At 51.8% G+C, this 19,789-nt stretch overlaps 1 protein-coding gene across 3 annotated transcripts in view; it reads left to right on the forward strand.

Moving 5' to 3' along the window:
- STUM (stum, mechanosensory transduction mediator homolog) overlaps window positions 1–11,381 on the forward strand; it is a 49,425-nt gene extending 38,044 nt beyond the window's left edge. Inside the window, exons 3-5 of one of the 3 annotated variants that reach the window (XM_074926473.1) lie at window positions 1,156–1,164; window positions 4,055–5,065; window positions 9,232–11,381. In XM_074926473.1, coding sequence (XP_074782574.1) covers window positions 1,156–1,164; window positions 4,055–4,089 — 44 coding nt within the window. In that variant the 3' untranslated portion in view covers window positions 4,090–5,065; window positions 9,232–11,381. The remainder of the gene's footprint in view (window positions 1–1,155; window positions 1,165–4,054; window positions 5,066–9,231) is intronic. The other 2 variants (XM_074926465.1, XM_074926456.1) reach the window with 2 other exon arrangements.
- The last annotated feature ends 8,408 nt before the right edge of the window (window positions 11,382–19,789 follow it).

The raw sequence follows: 19,789 nt of genomic DNA on the forward strand, positions 1-19,789 counted from the left end.
CTGAATTAACGACTTGCATGACTGTGCCTGTGAATGAATAAGGTGCTATTGCTTGTGGTTTCACAGGACAGGGACTCTTGGTGCAGCCCCTGCTTTTGTAGTGGGCAGCTGACTCTCGGGGACTGATTGCCAGCTAGTCGTAAGAGATTACTTGTAATCATGCTGTCCACTTGTCACTCCTTTGCTAATTACAGTGCTCAGACCTTGCCAGAAGCAGCAGCAGATGATTGCATGGTTACTGTATGCTCGGGCTCCAAGGGACTTTGGAAAGCTCCACCAAGCCTCTTGTACTCTGCGAGGTCCCTGATAGGGCAGGTAACGCAGCTGTCCTGGGAAGGAAAGGGAAGAGAAAGTGCGTGAGAGACTTGCAAGAGAACCACATCCTAAAACAGCTGGTAACCCTTCATGACATGAAGGAAATTCTGAGGACAAATTGCCTGCTTAGACCTATTACATTCGGTTTTTTAAAATCTAACAAGAGGCATTCCCCAAACTACGCCTGAGGAATGTAGTTAAAATACCCTATTTTGCAGTTTCCTACCAAATGCTGCGATAGAGTAAGTTCTTAAAATATTGTAGGAATGTTAAATACCAGTAGGGTTTGCAGCACCCAGCTGGGTTGAGGCACGCTGCGGTTTTGTGTTATCTGTGGGCACAAGCAAACTCGGCAACAAAACTGCCAAAAAACCCATGAGGTGTAGTTTTCACAGCTCTGGGGCTGTGAATGACGTGCCATGCACTGTCCAGTACACCATGATGTCTTGTTTGCTGCTTTCCTTCTGTGGTTTCCCTTCAGTCAACCCTGTGAAGTAGCAGTGTCACAGGAGAAAGTGTCGGAGCATTGCTCCAAGGTGTTGGTCCATCCAGCTTGTCTGGCTCTGGGCCAGTGAGCTGGAAATGAGATGAGGACTCCCCCACCCTCTTTAAACAAGAGCGCCAAGTAAAATGATCCGCTTCAAGTACAAGGATTTTAAATAAAGTTTAGCCCTGGTGTGAATGTCTGATGGTAGAGCAGCTGTTCTCTGTTTACTCTGCAGCTCCAATTTATTTGTTCTTTTCTGGTTCTCCATGTGTTTTGGATATATCGTCTACAGTTACATTTCTCCCTCTCTCTTTCTTTCATGTTCCTTTGCCTCCTTTTGTTCACCATCAAAGTTTCACAAGGTAAGTTTGTTTCTGTTCTTCCTCGTTCTCCTCCTCCTCACACCCCATGGCAGCTCCCCCCGGAAAGCAGCGAGCACTCGGCCAGGGCAAGTCGTTTGGGATTCGCTTTGGCCAGCGCTGCCAGCTCCCAACCCAGGTCCAGCCGTGTGCCTGTATGTGTGTGTGTCCGCCTGTCTCTGTGTCTGTCCTGTGGCCGCACAGCCCTGGGAACCTGTTCTCTGCCCAGCTTTGAAATGCCCCTCGAGCTGCCCCAAGGGCACCCTCGGAACAGGGCAGGGACCCATTTCAGCCTTGAGAGCATCCTGAAGCCACCCTCTGCATGAACCCAGTCCCAGTAGGACAGCCTGTGCACAGACACATTTCTTTTTGCCTGAATCTTACAGTTGTTTACAGAAGTGCAATTTCAAGCAAACTTGATTAAATCAGTGATTTTGTGCACATACACTCAGACCAACTTAATCTTGATCCCAGAGCTCATTGCTTTACAGAGCTGAACCTTAACTGTATTGCAGGCGTACTAATGTAATTCTGCTTCATACAGAATAGCTATTCCTATGCAAAAAATGCAGTAACTATTTTCAGATATCATCTAATAAATCTGAAGTATTTTAATAAGTAAGTTTAGCATAGAACAGGTCATCTTTTGGCTTGCTTTGATCCTGTAAAGAGAGATACAAGCTCAGCCACCGTAACTGGCTTCCAGACAGCTTCAAAACTGATAGCAGGACTGAGAGGGTTTCTAATATATCTTAATAAAAGGCATGGCTATGCAAGCAAGTTACTGTAAGCATAACCTATCTTGCTTATCTAGCTAAGGATTTATGGCAGGCCCTAACTCTGGTCCAGATGGTTGGTTGGTTTTGTTTTTTTTTTTTGTACTGTGCTCCCTAAACAAATTAAACCAATGCTGTATACAAGCCCATATTACAGTTTCCAACCAGCTCATCTTGCCTTCAGAGCTGACTCACTTAGAACATAAATGCATAAGAAATCATCTTTTTTTTCCCCCTAGAAAAAGCTGTTTGAAAGAGGAGAGAGTCTTTCTGTTCAGCTGCACACTATGGGCAGCAATGCAGTGCAGGGTAGTACGTGCTGGTAAGTGTTGTTAATCTTGTGCTCATACAGCAGCAGGAGATCCAGGCTGCCAAGGCTGGGGGCATGCACAGACTTTCCAGAGTACAACAGAGTTAATTTGCTGGGTCCAATTCTTAGTTCATCAAGAAGTCCCTTAAAGGTAGGGCTTGTGGCACTTACTGGTATTTTGTGTTCAGCTTTTTAAAGGGACTTACAAAATCCTAACATACGAGTTGGAAAGAAATACTTAAAAGCATCAATGAAAAGATGTACAAAGAGTTAAACATTTTTCTGAGATATGAAATTTCAGACTCATTTGAAATTCAAAATATAAAAATGGCAGGCTACTTATTTAAAGAAAGAAAAGAAAACTCAAGATTTTTAAAAGGTTTCTAGTTGAAAGATCTTCACTATTGCAGGCAGTACAGCTAAGGTCAGTTTGCTTCTTTAAAAAGATCTTTTGCATTGATACTATCATAATAACAATCCCAGTGTCTCTTAAAAAGAAAGTAGGTAAAAGCTTCTGGTGCAGCCACAGCAAGCACCTAGGAAAGTGTTAAAAAAATCACAGTATTTCTCTCATTATCCTGTGTCAGCACAAGAGCAGTGGATGCTCTCCTATTGCCCTTTCCTGCCCTACCCTGCTGGGGGAAGGAGCCCTCCCCTATGGGATTTGCAGCGTCCCCTCAACCACTACATACAGGATAGCAATAGAGTGGGGTCACGGTCCCCTGAGGAGCTGTGATGAGCAGAGGGATAGGCTGCTTTAGCCCTTGCGGCATCCTCATAGCTGCAACACAGCAGGGCCCCTGTCTGCTGGGGCCAAGCATGAGCCAACACAGAGCCCCCTGAGGGCTTTGCTGCCTTAGTCCAGTGGTACATTCGACCCCATGGCCAGGGGAAGAGGAGAAGGGGTAGAGGAGGAGGGATCTGGACAGTTTCCCAATGCAGTTTGTTTTGCTGCTGGAAAGCTCCATTTTCTCCAGTTCTGCAGGACAGCAAAAGCACCTGTAATTCTGCCGGTTGGAGCAAAGCAAATGCGTAACAAAGCAGTGAGAATATCATTAGGGAAAGGGTCCGCAGAGGCATCCTAAAGTCTGTGTTTGTGCTCTGACACATCAGCCTGTGATTAAAGGTGTTCCCCTTCTCCACCAAGAGATGTTTGTTCACGTCTGCAAACCGCAGTGCAAATTGGTTGCTGCTGGAGAGCTCTGTTAGCAAAAGCCAGCACAGGAACTAAACTGGCAGTCCTCTGGAAGGACAGGTTTCAGACACAGATCGCAAGTAGAGATGAGAGTGTGTCGGATGCACAACCTGCAAGCTACCAGGTCAGCACCTGGGAACAGCGGTGTCTCTGGAGCAGTGTGTAATGGCATACACTTCCCCTGCACTGCACAAAAAAATGCTTCATAAAGGTTTTGGGTTATTTAGCTGTACTGGACTTGGTGGCTACTGGTACCTACTATGCCTTTATAAAGCTCTTCAAGCAGAAGCGCCTCTGCCCAAGTTGGGGCCGGTGGCAGGCAGCCACCGCAAGGGCAAGGCTGGCCCCTGGCAGCCACATTGCTGTGCCCAGGAAGGTGGTTGCACCCCGTGGTTGCACAGGGCAGGTGTTGGCTAAAGCAAGGCAGGGCAGCTCGCTGGGCTGAGCCTGCCCCAGGGCAGCCTGGCAGTGAGGGGGCACATGGCAGCCCCCTTATTTTCCGACATGATTTGCCACTCCTGGTGAACCAGGCTCATGGCTCACTTGAGCCTCGCCAAGGGTCCTCATTAGGTATTAACACTAATCATGTTCCCTTCCCCTCCCTCCTCACAGGCTACAAGGAACAGGGGATCCCACAGCAGCTGTAGTGGCTGGGACAAGTATGCTCAGAGAAACACGGCGAGAGATTTCCTTGGGCAGCTGTGGGCCACGGACCTTTTCATTACCCTTTGTCTTTCTTCTTCCTTTTTTTTTGTTTCCTTCTGTTTGAACCCGGTTCATCTGCCCATCCAGCGGAGCGGAGGTGCAGAGCAGCCGACGGAGACTTGCACTGATGCCATTGAGCAGCGGAGATGGGGCAAGCACGGCGTGGGTTAGGACTGGCCCCAGCCAGCACTCGGTGGGCGGCCGATGAGGAGGAGGACGGTGCTGGGAGGAGACAGACCCCTGGCGAAGGTGGCACCTGGGCAAGCAGCTGAGCCGGGGGAGAAGGAGATGCTGCTTTCTCTCTCTTCCCAGGGGGAAGTAGCTGAAGATGTTTTGCCTCCTTTTTATGCTCACCGTTAAAGAAAACTGGCTGTGAACATTAAATGCCAAGGAGCTATTAATAGATATATGTACAGTATGTAAAAGCAAACCAGTGGTACTTTTTCCTCACCCCGTGAGTCCATCCTTGACTGCTTTGTGGTAGCGGAGGGCTCAGCCCAGCCTCCTCTACTGTCTGTATATATATATGATGCTCAATGAAGCTCCGTCCCTGCAGATGTCTTGACAAACGTGCTTGCTGTAAATCGTATTGTATTGCTGAACTGACTGGGGCCATCCCCTGCTTCCAACCGCTGGCACCATGTGAAGACCAGACCTCCCACCGTGTCCTGGGGAGACTTTATCTAGCAAGGGACCGGTGCCCTGCAGCGCCTTGCCTCTAGGGTGGTGGGTGCAGCCACATCCTGCCACAAGCTCCTAGTGTAAAACAATACTGGGGGAGCCTCCAAAAAAGAGACTTTTCATCTCCTCCCCCTGAAAAGGACTTGCTGGCAGCGTCTCCATGCTTTGAAAATGAATCCCCTTACAGCGCAGCGCGTGCTCCTGGCTGAAATAGTGTCCGCGCTCCACTTCCCTGGGGTAAGTGCCCAAAGCTTGAGGATTGCGACCTGGTGCTAACCAGCTGCTCAGTAGTTGTCATGGTTGGAAGCCCGTGGCCAGATGGGGTAGGGCTGTGTTTTCCTGGTTTGAACACACGATGCACAGAGCTGAACTGGGCATCCAGGCTGAGCGACAGGAGCTCAGCCAGAGGGACCTGGTGGCAGCATGTGGCTGCTTTTCCACTCCAAAAAGGTGGCTGGAGAAGCCCCGCTGAAAGAGGGCAACGTCAGGCTGCTTTCTCTCTGAGAGGAGGGTCCTTCCAGCAAGAGGAGCTTCACACAAACTGGCTGCCAAAAGTGGGAGCCACCAAAGCGTGACAGAGCTGAGACCCACTTCCAGCCCATGGCTCCTTCAGAGAGGCAACTGGTGGGCAAGGGGACAGCAGCAAACCCCGCTGCCCTACAAGCTCCTGGCCTATCCGAGAATGTTGGTTTGCTTTTAAAGCAAGTTTTCATTTTCCATGCAGAGCAGATCCTGTCAGTTGAAATACCTCATGTTGAGAGAGCTCAGGTGTCAAATAGCCGCAAGTGCCCCTGAGCACACATCTCCTTGCCTGATCACCTGCAGGCAGAAAGTGCAGACCACCCAGCTGTTCTCCATACACTGTATGTTTAACCCTCAGAGGCATCGCAGGGGTGCACTGAATAGGACAGCCGCCCGCCAAGGGTGGAGGAGAGCCGTGCACTGGGCAGGTGCCTGTTGGAGATCCCCTCAGGGAGCTGGTGGAGTAGGAAGCTCCTTTAGTGTTTGCACCAGCAGAAAACATGGCTTAGCCTCCCTGTAGCCCCAGATGCTCTCCTGAAGGCTTTAATCCAGGACGTTTCGTCCCAGAAAGTTTCCTACCTGCCCAGTGCTCACACTTCACTGTGAGCTCACAGCCTGTGGAAAGCAGGCACCAAGACCTCTCTGCTCTCCCAGCTCAAGGAAGTCCTTCTCCAGAACTAATAATAAAGCACAATCCACAGTCCCAACTAACTTGTGGTGGGACATGACCCATCTAGCATTTATGCAGTGCAGGAATCGGAGCTGATGACAAATTTCTTTCGTCCCATCCTTTGACGACTGGGCTCTATAAAAAGCTTTGGGCTGCCTGAACAGGAGAAAGGGGCAGAGAGTCAGGAGCCTTGGGAGCACCAGCCTTCACCGTGAGCCAGCAAACTGCTGGCTCAAGCACTTCCCCTGGTCTCAGCAGCCTTAATCGGAAGAGCAAATGGAACCCATATAATAAGGACGCAAATTTGTAACACAAAGAACTCACTGTATATTTTTCCAAGCCAGATTTCAGCTAGGGCAGTGTATTTTGCAGACATTTCCCTTTGTGTATGTGCAAGTACTACCTGGTGTTCGAGCACGGAGTGCCTGAGCCAACATGCTCAGCTAAATGCCTGCAAAACTGCACAAGCCCCACTGAGCACATGGCCTACCGTGCCTATAGTCTATAGGAGACCTATGTTTAAACTGGGTCTTTCGCATATGGTTAGCAAGAGGAGAGGAAACAAATCAACATGAAATGGTTTTGTGAAAGACCCTTCAGATTAAGTTTAAAGCAATATTTCACAGGTCCTGGCCAAATATTAACAGTAACCCCCTGCATCTGTAGATGACAGACAGATGGCTATCCCTGTTGCACAGCTGAGAAACGGCAGTATGCCGTAAGGTTAAACTGCCAGACTCCAAAGCAAACCCATGGCAGAAACACAGGAACAACTCGGGCTGCATTTCTCTTGCCTTGCACCCTGAGCAGTGGCTCATACTGCTGTGCTAGCCAGCCAGAAACGGGTATTTAGCAACTACCCTGTATCCAAATGGGGGTGCTAAGCAAAGCTAAATTTCGGCTTCTCCACAGAAAGCAAAGATCCGTGACACGATGCAGACAAGAAAGCTGCTCATTTGTAATTTTAGAGGAAGATAGATGCAAACCCATCAGCTTATAGAGACGCAAGCCACAGGCAGCAGTGAAGTGGGTTTCTCTGGAAGACAAGCACCAGTCAATGATGCTGTTAACCCAGGGCTGGATACACTCAAGAGGAAAAGCAGCACAGTTATCCTGCCATGATGCTGTGCCGCAGTGAGGCATAGTTACCTTGATTTGCTAAGGAGAGGCTTGCAAGGCAGCAGCGCTTTGAAAAAATCAACTCTTAGTAGGTCAGTGGTGGAAAGACGAAACCCAAGCATCATCTGACATCTGCGTTAAAGCCAAGGGATAAGCTCCTAGAGATTATTGTTGCCACAGCAATCACCAAAAGGATTCCTGCTCATGATGTTCAACATTTTCAACTCTCTTTGACCATTTCTAGGTCTGGTTAAGAAGGTGGCTGCTCAGTGACCTGTGCTATAGCATCTGCAGCTCTGTGGCTTGCAGGACTGTACAGATGTTACAGATCTGAGCTTCAGCATTTACTGCGAGACAGGGAACCTGTGCTCTTTCATTTCCCTGGGAAAATAAGGGGTAAATAGGATCTTAACCAGGAGCAAAGAGGGAATCAGTAGCACAGCTGTAAAACACCTTCACATGCTGCTGTGATTGGAGGGAGCTTTTTTTGCGGTTTGTAACTAGTAATTAAGCCACCCAGACAACTTGCCAGCTCAGCTGCAGCAAGCACGATGACCAAGAGCAATGGTTACCTCTCACATTTCCCAAAACAGAATGGCTGGTTCAAGTGCAAACTCCAAATGCTGCCCGAGTATTGAGTTAGTTGTGCTGTGGTTTCAGGATGGATGTTCGGGAGCCTCTGCAGACATAGCTGACAGGTTTCACTAGGCCGGCTGGTAGAGGTATTGAAAAGAAACCAGGCAAAGCCTTTGAGTGTAGAAGCTCTCAAACACAAGCAGCCAAGTGTGGCTTAAGAACAACTTGTTCTGGTGCCTCTGAAGATGGATTCACTTCTAGAAGATGGATTTAAACATTTAGTGGACAGGCAATACAGGAAGTCTCAGTCTGGGGAGAGTTAACTAATCTGACATTTTCACTGTGCATTAAACTGCCAGAAGTCATATGTCCTGTGGCATCAGATGTCAGACCAGCAGCAGATACCCCATCCCAGAGACCCAGCACCTGTACAAAAAGTCCTCTGGGAACAAAAAGTGGCAGAATGAGCTCCTTGTCCGTATTGCCAGGGTTTTGCTGGCCTTTCAGGCTACCTTTGGTGCTGCCTGTCCCTGTGCTCTAGTGAGGACGGAAGAATTAGATCAGCTGGGGAAGGGCTTTTATGGAAATGCTACCCTCCCCAGGACTGCCGCAGGTCTCCAGAGAGCATCACTTCAGTTACGTCTGTGTGCTGGCTGCATTTGGCACAGCAGCACTATGCAGGAGAGGTGTGGAATTTATAATTTAGTTTCAGGTTTTGCTCTATTAAAATTTTTCTTATTCTATCAAATTGGTGAAGCCAAGAAAATAGCCAACACACCACTCTGGAGGCTCTGAAATCTGTCAAATGGACCCAGGACGAAAGGCCTTATTTCTGCCTGTTGTGGAGATTTGCTTAATTGATTTTAATTAGCACCAGACAGACTCCCATTCTCTGCTTTAGGACAGGAGCAACTTTATACATTGGCCTTGCTACCAGGGAGTAAGCACCAAATTGCATTTTCCCCAGAGCTGCCCTGCTGCAGTAATGATGATAAAAACCCCCACTTTTTCCAATAGTCCTGGTTAAAACCAGCACCCCCAAGTTCCCCCCAGACCAGGTGTGAACAGCAGCACACTCTTGGGCAGTGGGGAGCCCCTGAGCCTTGTTTCATGTCTCCATGTGGCAGGTAGTGGGGAGACATGGGCTGCAGTGAGCTCAGAGGCTGAGCTGCAGGGCAGCGCTGGGGAAGCCAGAGGTGACAGATTGGATTTCAAGCCTTGGTGGTCACAAGGGTCTCAGCCCCATCTTTAATATCACACACACGCACACGCCAGCTTTTTTTTTTTTCTTCCTTTTGTAAGAGTCCAGAGCTTTGTGCCAGGGACAGACCAGACAGAGCCAGTCCCCTTGAGGGGCTCATGAGGAGCCTGTGGTGGGGATGTTGGCAGCAAGCCAGAGGTGTGTGCATGGTGCCCGCAAGTCACACACTGGTGAGAAGAGCCACATGGTGAAGACACAGGTACGAGTGCTAATTTGGTGCTTTCCCCTGTCACCAACGTGTGTCTTTCTCTTTAGGGCCAAATTAATCACCGGGTGCTTTTACACCTTTTTCCGGAGCGCTGCAGAGGGAGGCCACCCACTCCGGGATTCCCACCAACATCGGAGCTGGACAACTCGCTTCCCACCGCTGCAAGCCGACCCCTGCCTCCTCGCCGGCGCAGCTGGAGGCCACAGCCAGCGAACGCTTGATCTGGTTGAAGGAGCATGGCACCAGGCTGTCCCAGTATCATCTGCTTTTTAAATATAGATGTTCTAGATGCAAGTTCTACAGCTGAAGAGCAATAGCAGGTAACGAAGAATAAATGCAAATGCTTCACTCCCATCCGCCAGCAACACAGTATTTTCTGCTGCTCTTTCCTGATTGTGAAAACCAGGTTTCTCAAAAAAAAGGGCTTTAATGAAATAGTTCCTTGGTACTTGAACCCAGCCGGGCTGAACAGCTGGTTTACTACTCAGTGGAAAGCAATTCCAGGTAGGAACCAAACCAAATGTCTTTTTGAAATTTGTGGCCAGTCGTAAACCAGTTTCATTCTGGGTCAGCCCAACCATTTCAATGCAGAGCACGTTAATGTTTTTTCTAAATTCATTGGTGTTGCCAAAACCGTAATTACCATGGAAAAGGTGCTATGGCAGATGACCCCTGCCCTCTCGGCCCTTTGCCCGCCTGACCGTGCTTGCTGCAGGGGCTCAGGCTTGCTCCCAGCCGTGGCACGCGTGCCTGGCAGTCACAGCCGGGAAGGTCAGGGGGGCTTTGTGCCGAGAACAGCTCTGGCACGCAGCCGTGCGGTAGGGAGTGTTAGACGTGCGAGGTGCCTCCATCTGTGCCGCATCCTGTGCTTCCCGAGACACAAAGCCGCATGTTCCTCCCTACGTGCATCGACTGTCACACATTTTATTAAAGATCTTTCAGTTCTGCTGGAAATCGCCCCTTGTCGTAGTCTCGCCGTGATGCAGGGGATATTGTGCCGAGCTCCATGGACAGTCACGGTCTCATTATTCTTCAAGGGGCTGTTTTATTCCACCCTTGCCTTGCCTCCTACTTGTTTTGGGATGACCCTGCAGTTCACACACATGCATACACTCCAGCCAGAGTGTATTTTATTACTATTCAACCCAGGCTGCATCCTCCACAAGACACCACCAAGAGTTCATTGACATTTAAAGCCCAGACACAAGAAGAGCTGTAAGCTTGGCTAGATCTGATATTCTTCCCAGTCAAAAGCAATGGCTTCTCCCACACGCTTGCTAACCATGGCATGATAACACTCCCCTGTGTTTTCTAGATGACTTCTCTTCATGCTCACGCACACTATGCACTTTCAGGCAGCGCTGCAATTTATTTTCCAAACTGGCATTCAGCTTTTCCACACCCCTGTGGCACCAGTATGCTGTAAAACCCCAGGTGACAGTGGCACCAGCTGAACCAGGGTTGGTTGCAGTGAATCCTACAAGAGCCCATACCATCCAGAAGCCATCCTTCCTCCTCGTCATCCGTATGCGTAACTAGAGTCAGGCTAAAATTCAGTCCTGCTTCTCTTGCACCCACCCACTGGCCAGAGGGAGGTGACACCCCCCCCATTCCCTCCATCAAAATGGTGCCGTGGGATATGAAGGCTTCACGTAGACTCTAAGACCCACAAGGTGAGAGTAGCTCAATCCATTCTCCAGCTCTAAGGATGTTTCCAGCAGGCTGGTCAAAGGGAATGGCACATTTGAGCTGGGGATCAAAACAGGGGCTCACCTCCACTGGCACTACCCAGACGTGATGGCAGAGCTCCCGCCAACGCCCAGCAAGAGATCACACCCTGACCTGCACCCTGCTTTCCACCCACTGCAGACATACAGACACAGGCACGGCTGCACAGGCTGGGAGGGGGATAAGTTGTCTGTTGCTGGCTCCAGTCCATGTTTTCCTCGGTTTTGGCCATGCTTGGATGTATCAAGTTTTTCCACCCTAGGAAGGAGGGAATGGGTGCATGCCCACCTTTGCCATTTGCACCCCGATGTTGAGCCCACCTTTCATTTTCATGCCAGAGCCCAAACTGAGGGGTTACAGAGGACCATTTGTATGCGTATTTATATCGCCGAGTATTGGATTGTGACTTGCTGTGTTTTGATACTGTGGAATTTTTTTTTTTAAGTTAAATATATTCTATTGCTGGACATCTGGAACAAAATTCAGAGTCTCTTTACGTAGCCTGGAGAAACCTCATGAGCCCTGATCAAAATGGGGCTTTCTCCTTCTACCTAGCTTCGTGGTGGAGAGCATCCAGCAGACACCAGCGCACACCTGTATCATCTTAGGAGAGGAGGCAGGGGCCAGGGCACGGCCTTCTTAAGGAATTAATGACCCAGAGCCTCACAAAGGAGCAAAGAACTAATGAGAAGCCTTACCTGCCCCTCTGAAGCAGCGACAAGGGAGTGGGGGAAAGCCCTGTGCACACACCTACCAGCAATCCTCATCTGGGTTTTCTTTGCAGTTCTAACACTTTGAAATTACTCCAGGCACATTATCTGAGCAGAGCAGACCTCATCGGGTGGCAGAGCTGTCACAGGGGAGCTTTGCCATGAAAGGTAGCTCTGCTGCAAGGGCCAACAGCCTGTCAAAACACACCTGCACATTTTGACCATCCATACTTCATGCTGCCTGCTCCTCCGGCAACATGCAACACCCCAAAGTCACTGCTCTGCTCCCTCCCCAAAGCCACTGCAGGGGGGGAAACACACGGGAGATCCCAGCTGGACTGTCAAGGCTTCCCGTGGTCATTCTTGAGACAAGCAGGGGGTCTAAAGTCTCTAAGCAATTGCTCATTCATCTGAATGTCCACAACCTAGTAGTTTTTACCCCAAACATTGGCACACAGGTAAATTCTAGGCTGCCAAGCTTCACCTGGCCCTGCTTGGATGGCTCACCTCTGCAGGAGGCTCCTTGCAAACACAGATTTACACAAGCAGCTTGTCCAGCACCAACTGCCCTCTGTGCAAGAGACCTCACACTCCCTGTCCTGGCCACTCAGGGCAGCGAGGGCTACAGCCATCACCCCCTTTCTAGCCCAGGTGGCATCAACAGAGAATGGGTTTCAGCCACCCGCGGGGTGCCTGCAGTCCTGCTGTGAAAGGGCCAGCCTCTTACTCCATCGGAACCCCAAATCCTTGGAGGGATGCAAGACTGCCACAGGCGACAGCAGGCTGCAGGGAGTAAACAAACCTTGAGCACATTCCCCTGTGCTATAGCAGGACTGCGCAGTCCCTCACACACCCTGCAGCCCACCGCCGACAGTCAGCTGCCACTGCCAGGGTGGTTTACCCCTCCTGCTGCAGCGCTTTGACTCTCCCCACTCCCTGCTGAGAAGGGGGAAGGTGGCACCATGGCACAGGGCTAGGTGGCATCTGCTGCCCGTGCAGAGCAGGAGGAGGGCAGGGCAGGGATGGAGAGGGAGCCCAGCAGCGCGGAGGGGAGGGGGACAGCGCGGGAGGTGAAAGGTGTCTGTGAGGAAGTGCAGCTGTACCCGTGATATTCACTCTCCACAGCCCCAAATGCGAGGGCAGATGTTTGGAGACAGAGCTTGAGAGATTAAAGTGTGCTTATCCCCGTCCCCGAATTGCCTGCACAGCACAATGCTCCTCCTGTTTGCACAGGCTCATGCAGGAGCGGCAAGAGACCAAAGCCAAGCATGGCCCTGGAGAAGAGGGAGAGGGCACCCACCCAGTGAGGCTGGGGGAGAAAGCCATTGGGAAGGTGACAGCACGGATCCCACTTCATCCGCCCTCACAAGCGGTGCCCAGCACAGACCATCAGTAACCGCCTGACCCAGCCCCAGGGAGGGACACCCCACAGCTGACACCCCGCTGCTGGGCTGCGGGGACAGCCAGCCTCACGCAGCTTGTCTTTAGGGAGAGGAATGGGGAAGGGGGAAAGATGTAGACTGCTGTTGGCAGCTCGACGAGGCCATCAGCTGCAACAAGAGCATCAGCGGCAAGGAGCCCACTGGGGACCAGTCTCCGTAACGGACCAGCACAGAGCAGCCCTGCCCAGCCACAAACCAGGTGGTGGGTCCAAGCCTGGGGGACTTCAGTGGGACTCAGGGGGCCAAACTCAGGTTTGCTGCAAGACCAGCAAAAAGGCTCCTCTGAGAAGGCTTTGAGGGATCCGGTAGGTGAAGCAAAAAGCTCCGTTTCACTTGCTGCCTCTTTCTATTTAGGCTTCGTCCCTCAGCATGTGAAGAAGCACTTTGGGATGAAAACTGATATATAATATTACGATACTATTAATACACCCATGCAGACACACAATCACGTGGCAAATCCGCTAGAGAGAGCTGGGATAATTATCTTGAAGAGTTTTCTTTAAAGCTCTGCTAATGCAACAGTTTCAGAAAGGGAAGGAAAAAACAAAATAAAAAACACAAATGAAAAGTCAGAAACTGGAGCTTAGCAAAAACCAGATAAACAATGGAAAACAACCCCTGTGCCTTATCCTCAACCAAGTATCATCATGAGGACAGGTTTGTCCCTCAGGCAGAGGGACAAGCATCTCCAGCAGTTTTCCAGCCCTGCAGGCTGTTGACACCCATATCCCTGGGAGTGCTCTGGCATCAGCAGGCAGAAACCCAGGAGGTTTTCAGGGGGGTAAAAAGAGGCAGAGAGGGAAGAGGTGATGAGTGCAGCCTGCAGTTTCTGCTGGCTCCTCAAACAGGCAGCAGCAGCTCTGCTGGAACAGACACCAAACCCCCTGTTCTGAGAGCAGCCTTGTAGCCATACAGCACCATCACCCAGAAACCCAGGGAATGAGGTGACCAGCAGGTTCCTGGGGAACTTGCCCCACAATATGCTGGCCCTTGCCAGGAGACAGCAGGCAGCAAACCTCGAGCTCCTGAAGAGCTAGAAATGCCCAACACAGACCTGCTCTGCCATTCTCCAGCATCCCATGGGTGGGCAGAAGCCAGACCAGAGCCGCTCCTATCCCCAAGCCTGGCACGCAACCAAAGCCTGCGGTCGCCCTGCCCCAAGCCTCCCACCACACCCTGGGCAGACCCCCTGCCCGGTCACCCACCTCCTCCACAGCATGCAGCCCCAGGGAGGCACACAGCCACCACACACATCTCACCTTGTCTTCAGGCACAAACTGGCTCACCCTCTGGCCTCCCGCAGCTCTTGCTGTAGCTCCTCTGTGCACCCACTCAGTGAGCACAGCAGTGCTGGGGCCAAGGAAAATCTCTTTCCAGCAACCACCATGCAACAGGGAAAATTACTCTGCTTTTGCACTTGTAACCCCACCAAGTTGGGCTTTTTCCACCTTCATCCCCCAGCAGAAACACTGACCCCTCCCCAAACCAAGCTCACCTTCTCAGGGCTGCTACACGCTGCTGGGACACATCCAGCCCTGCAGCAGCGCTTACTGGGAGCCACCCAGGGCAGCAGCCCATGGCACTGATGACACTCCCACACTGACAGGGAGTGCCTGAGACTTTATACATGGTCCGAAGTAATCAGTGAAACCAGGTATGCCTTGCATGAGGCCATCTGGGAGATTTCAGGCTGTCAGCTGTTGTTACACCCATGAGGCAAAGCATCTTCAGCAGGAGTGCTCTGGTCAGCCCTGGCTTGCAGTCCACCCTGATGGGGAGCCAGGGTCTGCCTGCAGGCAGCTCTCACTGGTGGCAATGCAGAGGCATGGAAATACATCACCTGGATATTGTATCATTTAGAAACATATACTTAGAAAAACACAATTTCAATTCTATTCTGTTCAAACTAGCCTGAGCAACCATTTAAAAAAGTAATACCCATGCAAAGGAGGGTTATTGCGAGGTATACATGTACTATATCAAAATCTTCAAGTCATGCAGTCCAAATATACATTCAGATTTGACTGCAGCTATACGAAGGTAGCACCTGATCCTAGGAGATAATATTACAATTACAGTCTACTTCAGAGCTTGTTTGCAAAGGAAAATCGCAGCTCTGTGGAAGAGGATGTGAGCTGCAAGCCTAGCAGGAGTGCGTGTCCCCAGAGGAAGTGAAGAAGCAGCAGCCAGAGGAACCACGCACTAAGAAATGGCATCACACACCATGTCACTAAGTAACTTTGGACTGAGACTTGGGTTGAGAAACTTGTTCGGTGTGCTGCCATTTCCCGCTTGGTCCTGCCTGACAAGATGGGCAAGGTAGGGGGACAAAACTGCCCCCAGGCTGAGCCCTCTGGGGAAAGCCAAAATGCTAGACACCACACCACACCCCACCCCCCCCAGCAGGAGCCCATGGAAAAGGTCTGTTTTAGGAAAAAAATTTCCAGGAGGTCTAATTTTAGAAAAAGGCTGTTTCTAATGACCCAAAAGATGGTTTTTGAGGGGAAAGCAAGCATTCCTGTGTGTTTGACTACAGTAGGGCTGTCCCTGGTACTGGGGTGGAGGGATAAACGCAGCTGAGCCACAGATACGGGATCACAGCCAAGAGGATGAGCAGGCACAGGTGGGGATTTTGGGTGCACCAGCCCCACATCTAGCTGTGATGGGGTCACAAGGAAAGACCAAATCTGTAACTTGTGCATGCAAAATGGCCTTTTCCCATGAGGGTCATCCAGCTAAAGCAAGATGAGACTCCTTCCTCAGCAGCAAAAACCACTTTATTTTTCAGATTTTAAATTTCAGTCATTAAAACTTGCTGATACTAAATTCAGACAGGAATAAGAAGAGATAGAGAGGGGTTGTTTAATAAAACCTCCCAACCCACCCCACAGCAGCAAATAGCTTCTGCAGTGCTCCTCATGCTTTGCCACTTCAGCTCTTCACCCCATTTACGCTGTGCCAAGCAGGTCACATAGGGGAATGTCACAGGAGCCACCAACAGCTCTGCAGTGGCACGTGCTGCTGAGGCTGGGGAGGTGGGACATGAGATGGGGGGGCACTCCAGGGCCTCCCCCACCTTCACACAGCCCTGACTCAGCTCTCCCCATTGGGACTCAGCTTATCTCTGCACAGTCTTTCCCTCCAGCTCCCAGCAAACCCCACACCCACCAGACCTGCTGCTGCCACCCAAACTCTGTCCCTTATGCTGGCACCCGGGCCTGGCTGGGGGGCTGCTGGGAGGAGCGAGCCCAGCCTTGGCCGCAGCACACGGGCAGCGGGGTGCCCCTCTCCAACCACCTTGCTCTAACCCTCACGGATGTCACCGAGTAAGAGCAGAAGTCCCTGTGTCCCGGTGCTCCTCTGGGCAGCCAAGGGCAGGTGCGGGAGGGATTTTGCCGGTGCGGGTTTCCAGCAGGGCATCTGGGCAGCTGCTGTACCTGAGGCGATGGCAAACCATGGCGGGGGGCTGCCTGCCATCACATAGAGGTACCACCCTGCAGAGCCCATCCCACAGGGACTGCCTTCTCCCCTCGCTTTTTTAGGGCATAGAAGGAAATGAAATGTGAATTTATAAAAAAGATACTGCGCTGCCAGCAGGAAATGTTTTTTAGCCACAGATCCTTTACAAAGGGGGAACCACATCTGCAGCAACTCTATCTTGCTGCTACAGACTCCTGTTGCTTTTTCCTCTCACATTCTCTTATCTGAGCCAAACCCCACTTCTGCAAGAGCAGTAGCTGTCTGTGTGTGTACGTCCCTGCAGGAGAAGGCCCCGGATTCCTGTCATGGAAAGTAGCATATAAAACATCTCAGAGCAAAAGCACCTTCTGACAGGGAGGTCAGTCACTTTTTCATTATTAAATGAAAATATTTGTCCAGGTGGTTTCAAGTGTAAGATTTTTGCCTTATGAAAAATGTATTTGAATGCACTGGCAGTAGGCAATGGGGAGGGGAGGGAGCTGACCCCAGGTCTTGCAGGACTAACGTTATTAATACACACTGAATGAATGGTAGGAGACACAGAGTCCCAGCAGACAGAAAGTATCAGCCCCGAGCAGGCAGTGGATCATTGCTGGCAGCAGGATGAGCTGACGGGGCCCAAGAGGATCATCTTCTGCAGTTTGCTCCAGTGCTGTCCCAGGTGGGATTTCCTCAGGAGACGCCTCTATAGGCTTTCTCTTCAAAGTGGCACCAGCAGCAGGTCTCCTGTGCTTTCTGGCTGCTCCAGGGTGGAAGCACAGTTTCTCCCTGGAGAGGAACAGGAGCTGTGCGACACAGGTCTCCTAAGGGTGGGGAGGGAGGGAGGTAGCAGTGGAAAGAGAAAACCTGCCAGTATAAAAGCAACACCAGCCCCTGGGTCATCTCTCAGAGATGTAAATCCCCACATCAAGCCTTCCTTGCTGCACTCCAGTGCCTTACTGGAGAGCATCACTGGTGGTGGGGCAGGGGCCGGAGGTGCAGGAGATGGCAGACCCATGCCCCAGCCCCACAACGGGGCTGGGTGAAGAGTGGTCCTGGCATGATGGGGCTCATCCCTGGGGCCGCAGGGTGGGCATCTCATGCCACTTGCATGAGCAGAGTGTGATCACTTTCATGGACTTAAAACCGCGTGGGAAAAACAAAAACCGAACTGACAGATGCTACAGCAGGGCCTTGCCCACCTTCCCTCTTTGCAGGGTGTTTTTAAAATTTATTTTATTTTTTACACTTCACAATAACAATTTTTTTAATTTTTTTTTTTTTTTTTAAGGCCAGGGAAGAAAACTAATTGCAGACCCAAGTGAGGCCAGGGACTGTAAGTCAGAAAGCTGTCCCCAGGGTGGCAGGGGGCTGGGGTGGCGGAGGGCCGCAGCCCTGGACAGGCACAGCAAGGGGGGGCGCGTTTCCCCAGTCTCTCACTCCCCGAAACAGCCGTCTGCTCCCGCCGGGGGGTGCGGGCAGCGCCGGCTCCTCAGCCACCCTCCCTGCCCTGGCGGGGGCCTGGGGGGCCGCCTGCTGGGGAGGGGGTTTATTCATTTTAAGGATCCCCCCCCCCAGCTCCCAATGCTAGAGCATCGCCGGAGACAAGTCCCACAACTGGCCGGGGGGTGGGGGGCAAGTCCCGCACCAGCGACGCGCGGGGACCAGGCGGGGACGGGGAGAGCACCCAGACAAGCCTTGGGGCGCTCGCCCCGCCGGCGCAGGCACCCTGTCCCGAGGGGAAGGACCCCCTGTCCCTTCCCTCCCTCCGTCCGTCCCTCCGTCCGTGCGGCTGCAGCCCGCCGCCGGGGCAGCATCGCCGCCTCCCGGCCTCCGGGAGAAGCGCCGGCCCGGCCCCGGTGGCCCGGTTCCACTCCACGCGGGGCCGCGCCAAGGAGAGTGTCGCGTTATTTCCAAACCAGCAGGACCTTGGAGCTGTCAGGCACATCCCCAGGCCAGAGCGGCTGAGGTGAAAGGCATCGCCCGGCTGCTAACCGCCCCCCCCCCGATGCTATTTGGCCATCCTGGCATCCCCCCGCAAAGCCACCCGTGCCACGGTGCTCTCACGTTCCCCCTGCCACGCACCCCCCCGCAGCACCTTGGGATCAGTTGCAAAGGCAGGCGCTTTCTCACCCTGGCAGCCCCCACCTCGCTTCTGCTTCTCCCCCGGCAGCACCCAGCGCCCACGGCAGAGCTGCAGCGGGCAGGGGACGGGGCCCTGCGCGAAACCCAAAGGGGCTGTTGCCAACTTCCAAGCTGCCAGACTCACTGCACCCCCAGGAACGGCAGCGAGGGTGCTCCAGGAGGGAACAGCCCACTGCCGGCAGCACCCACCCCAAAACTGTAGCATTTCATCACTCCGCACCCTAGTTTAAGAAAACTCTCCCTGGTAGAGCCTGGACCCCCTCCAGCCTCCCCAGACCTTCATTTATGGCCAGCAGGATTTGAGTGGCAGTGACTTCACTAATTTATTTAAGCACTTAAGACCCTCCTTTTGAGGTCTCACTGCTCAGGCAGCACAACTCCCTCCAGCCCTTTCTTGGGGCAGGGAAGGCAGGAGCACTGCCCTGCATCATCCATGATGGAGAAAAACACCTCTTGAGGGGCTTCCCAGAGACCCCCAAAACCACACCAGAGGGTGCCACTGACAGCACTGCATGAGCCTCAGACCCTATTAAACAGCACAGCTCTGCATTCTTAGAGGTTCTAACTTCCAGCTGCCCCCCCCCCCCCCCAGCACCTCATTATTTATAGGAGGGTCATTCTTGCAAGTAGTACTTAATTAGATAATTAAGAAGAAAATTAGCTGCCCCCTCTCCACCTACAGCCTAAGCAGGCTGCTTTATACCCCTCATGGCACTGCTGGAGGTGCTGGGAGTTACTGTGGTAATATAAGTGCTGGCCTCTCTTCTCTGTATCGAGTTTATTAATACTTGAGTGTATTAATCCCTGAAGTGTCAGGGAGCCCAGGGCTTTGCTTTGGGGGTGCAGCAAAGCCAAGTGGAGGGCAAGCAGGGTTCTTGCTGTGGTTTATGCTGTGCTGGCAGCCCCAGCTCAGCACTGGGGCCTGCCCCTTTCCAACCAGGTGCATAAAGCTCAGGGTCAGCAGACACCAGCACTCAGTCATGAGGGTTTTCTTTCCCTGACTTTTTCCCTTCCCCTCTCTGCCACAACATCATCTTAATGGAGCTTTGGAGCCTTTTGTTTTTCCCCACAGGTAGGAAGAGGAGCCATGTACTGATTGGACTCAGTGGCCCCTGAGAACT

The sequence above is a fragment of the Athene noctua genome, chromosome 1 (genome assembly GCF_965140245.1).
Source record: "Athene noctua chromosome 1, bAthNoc1.hap1.1, whole genome shotgun sequence".
In the NCBI taxonomy this organism is placed as follows: Eukaryota; Metazoa; Chordata; class Aves; order Strigiformes; family Strigidae; genus Athene; species Athene noctua.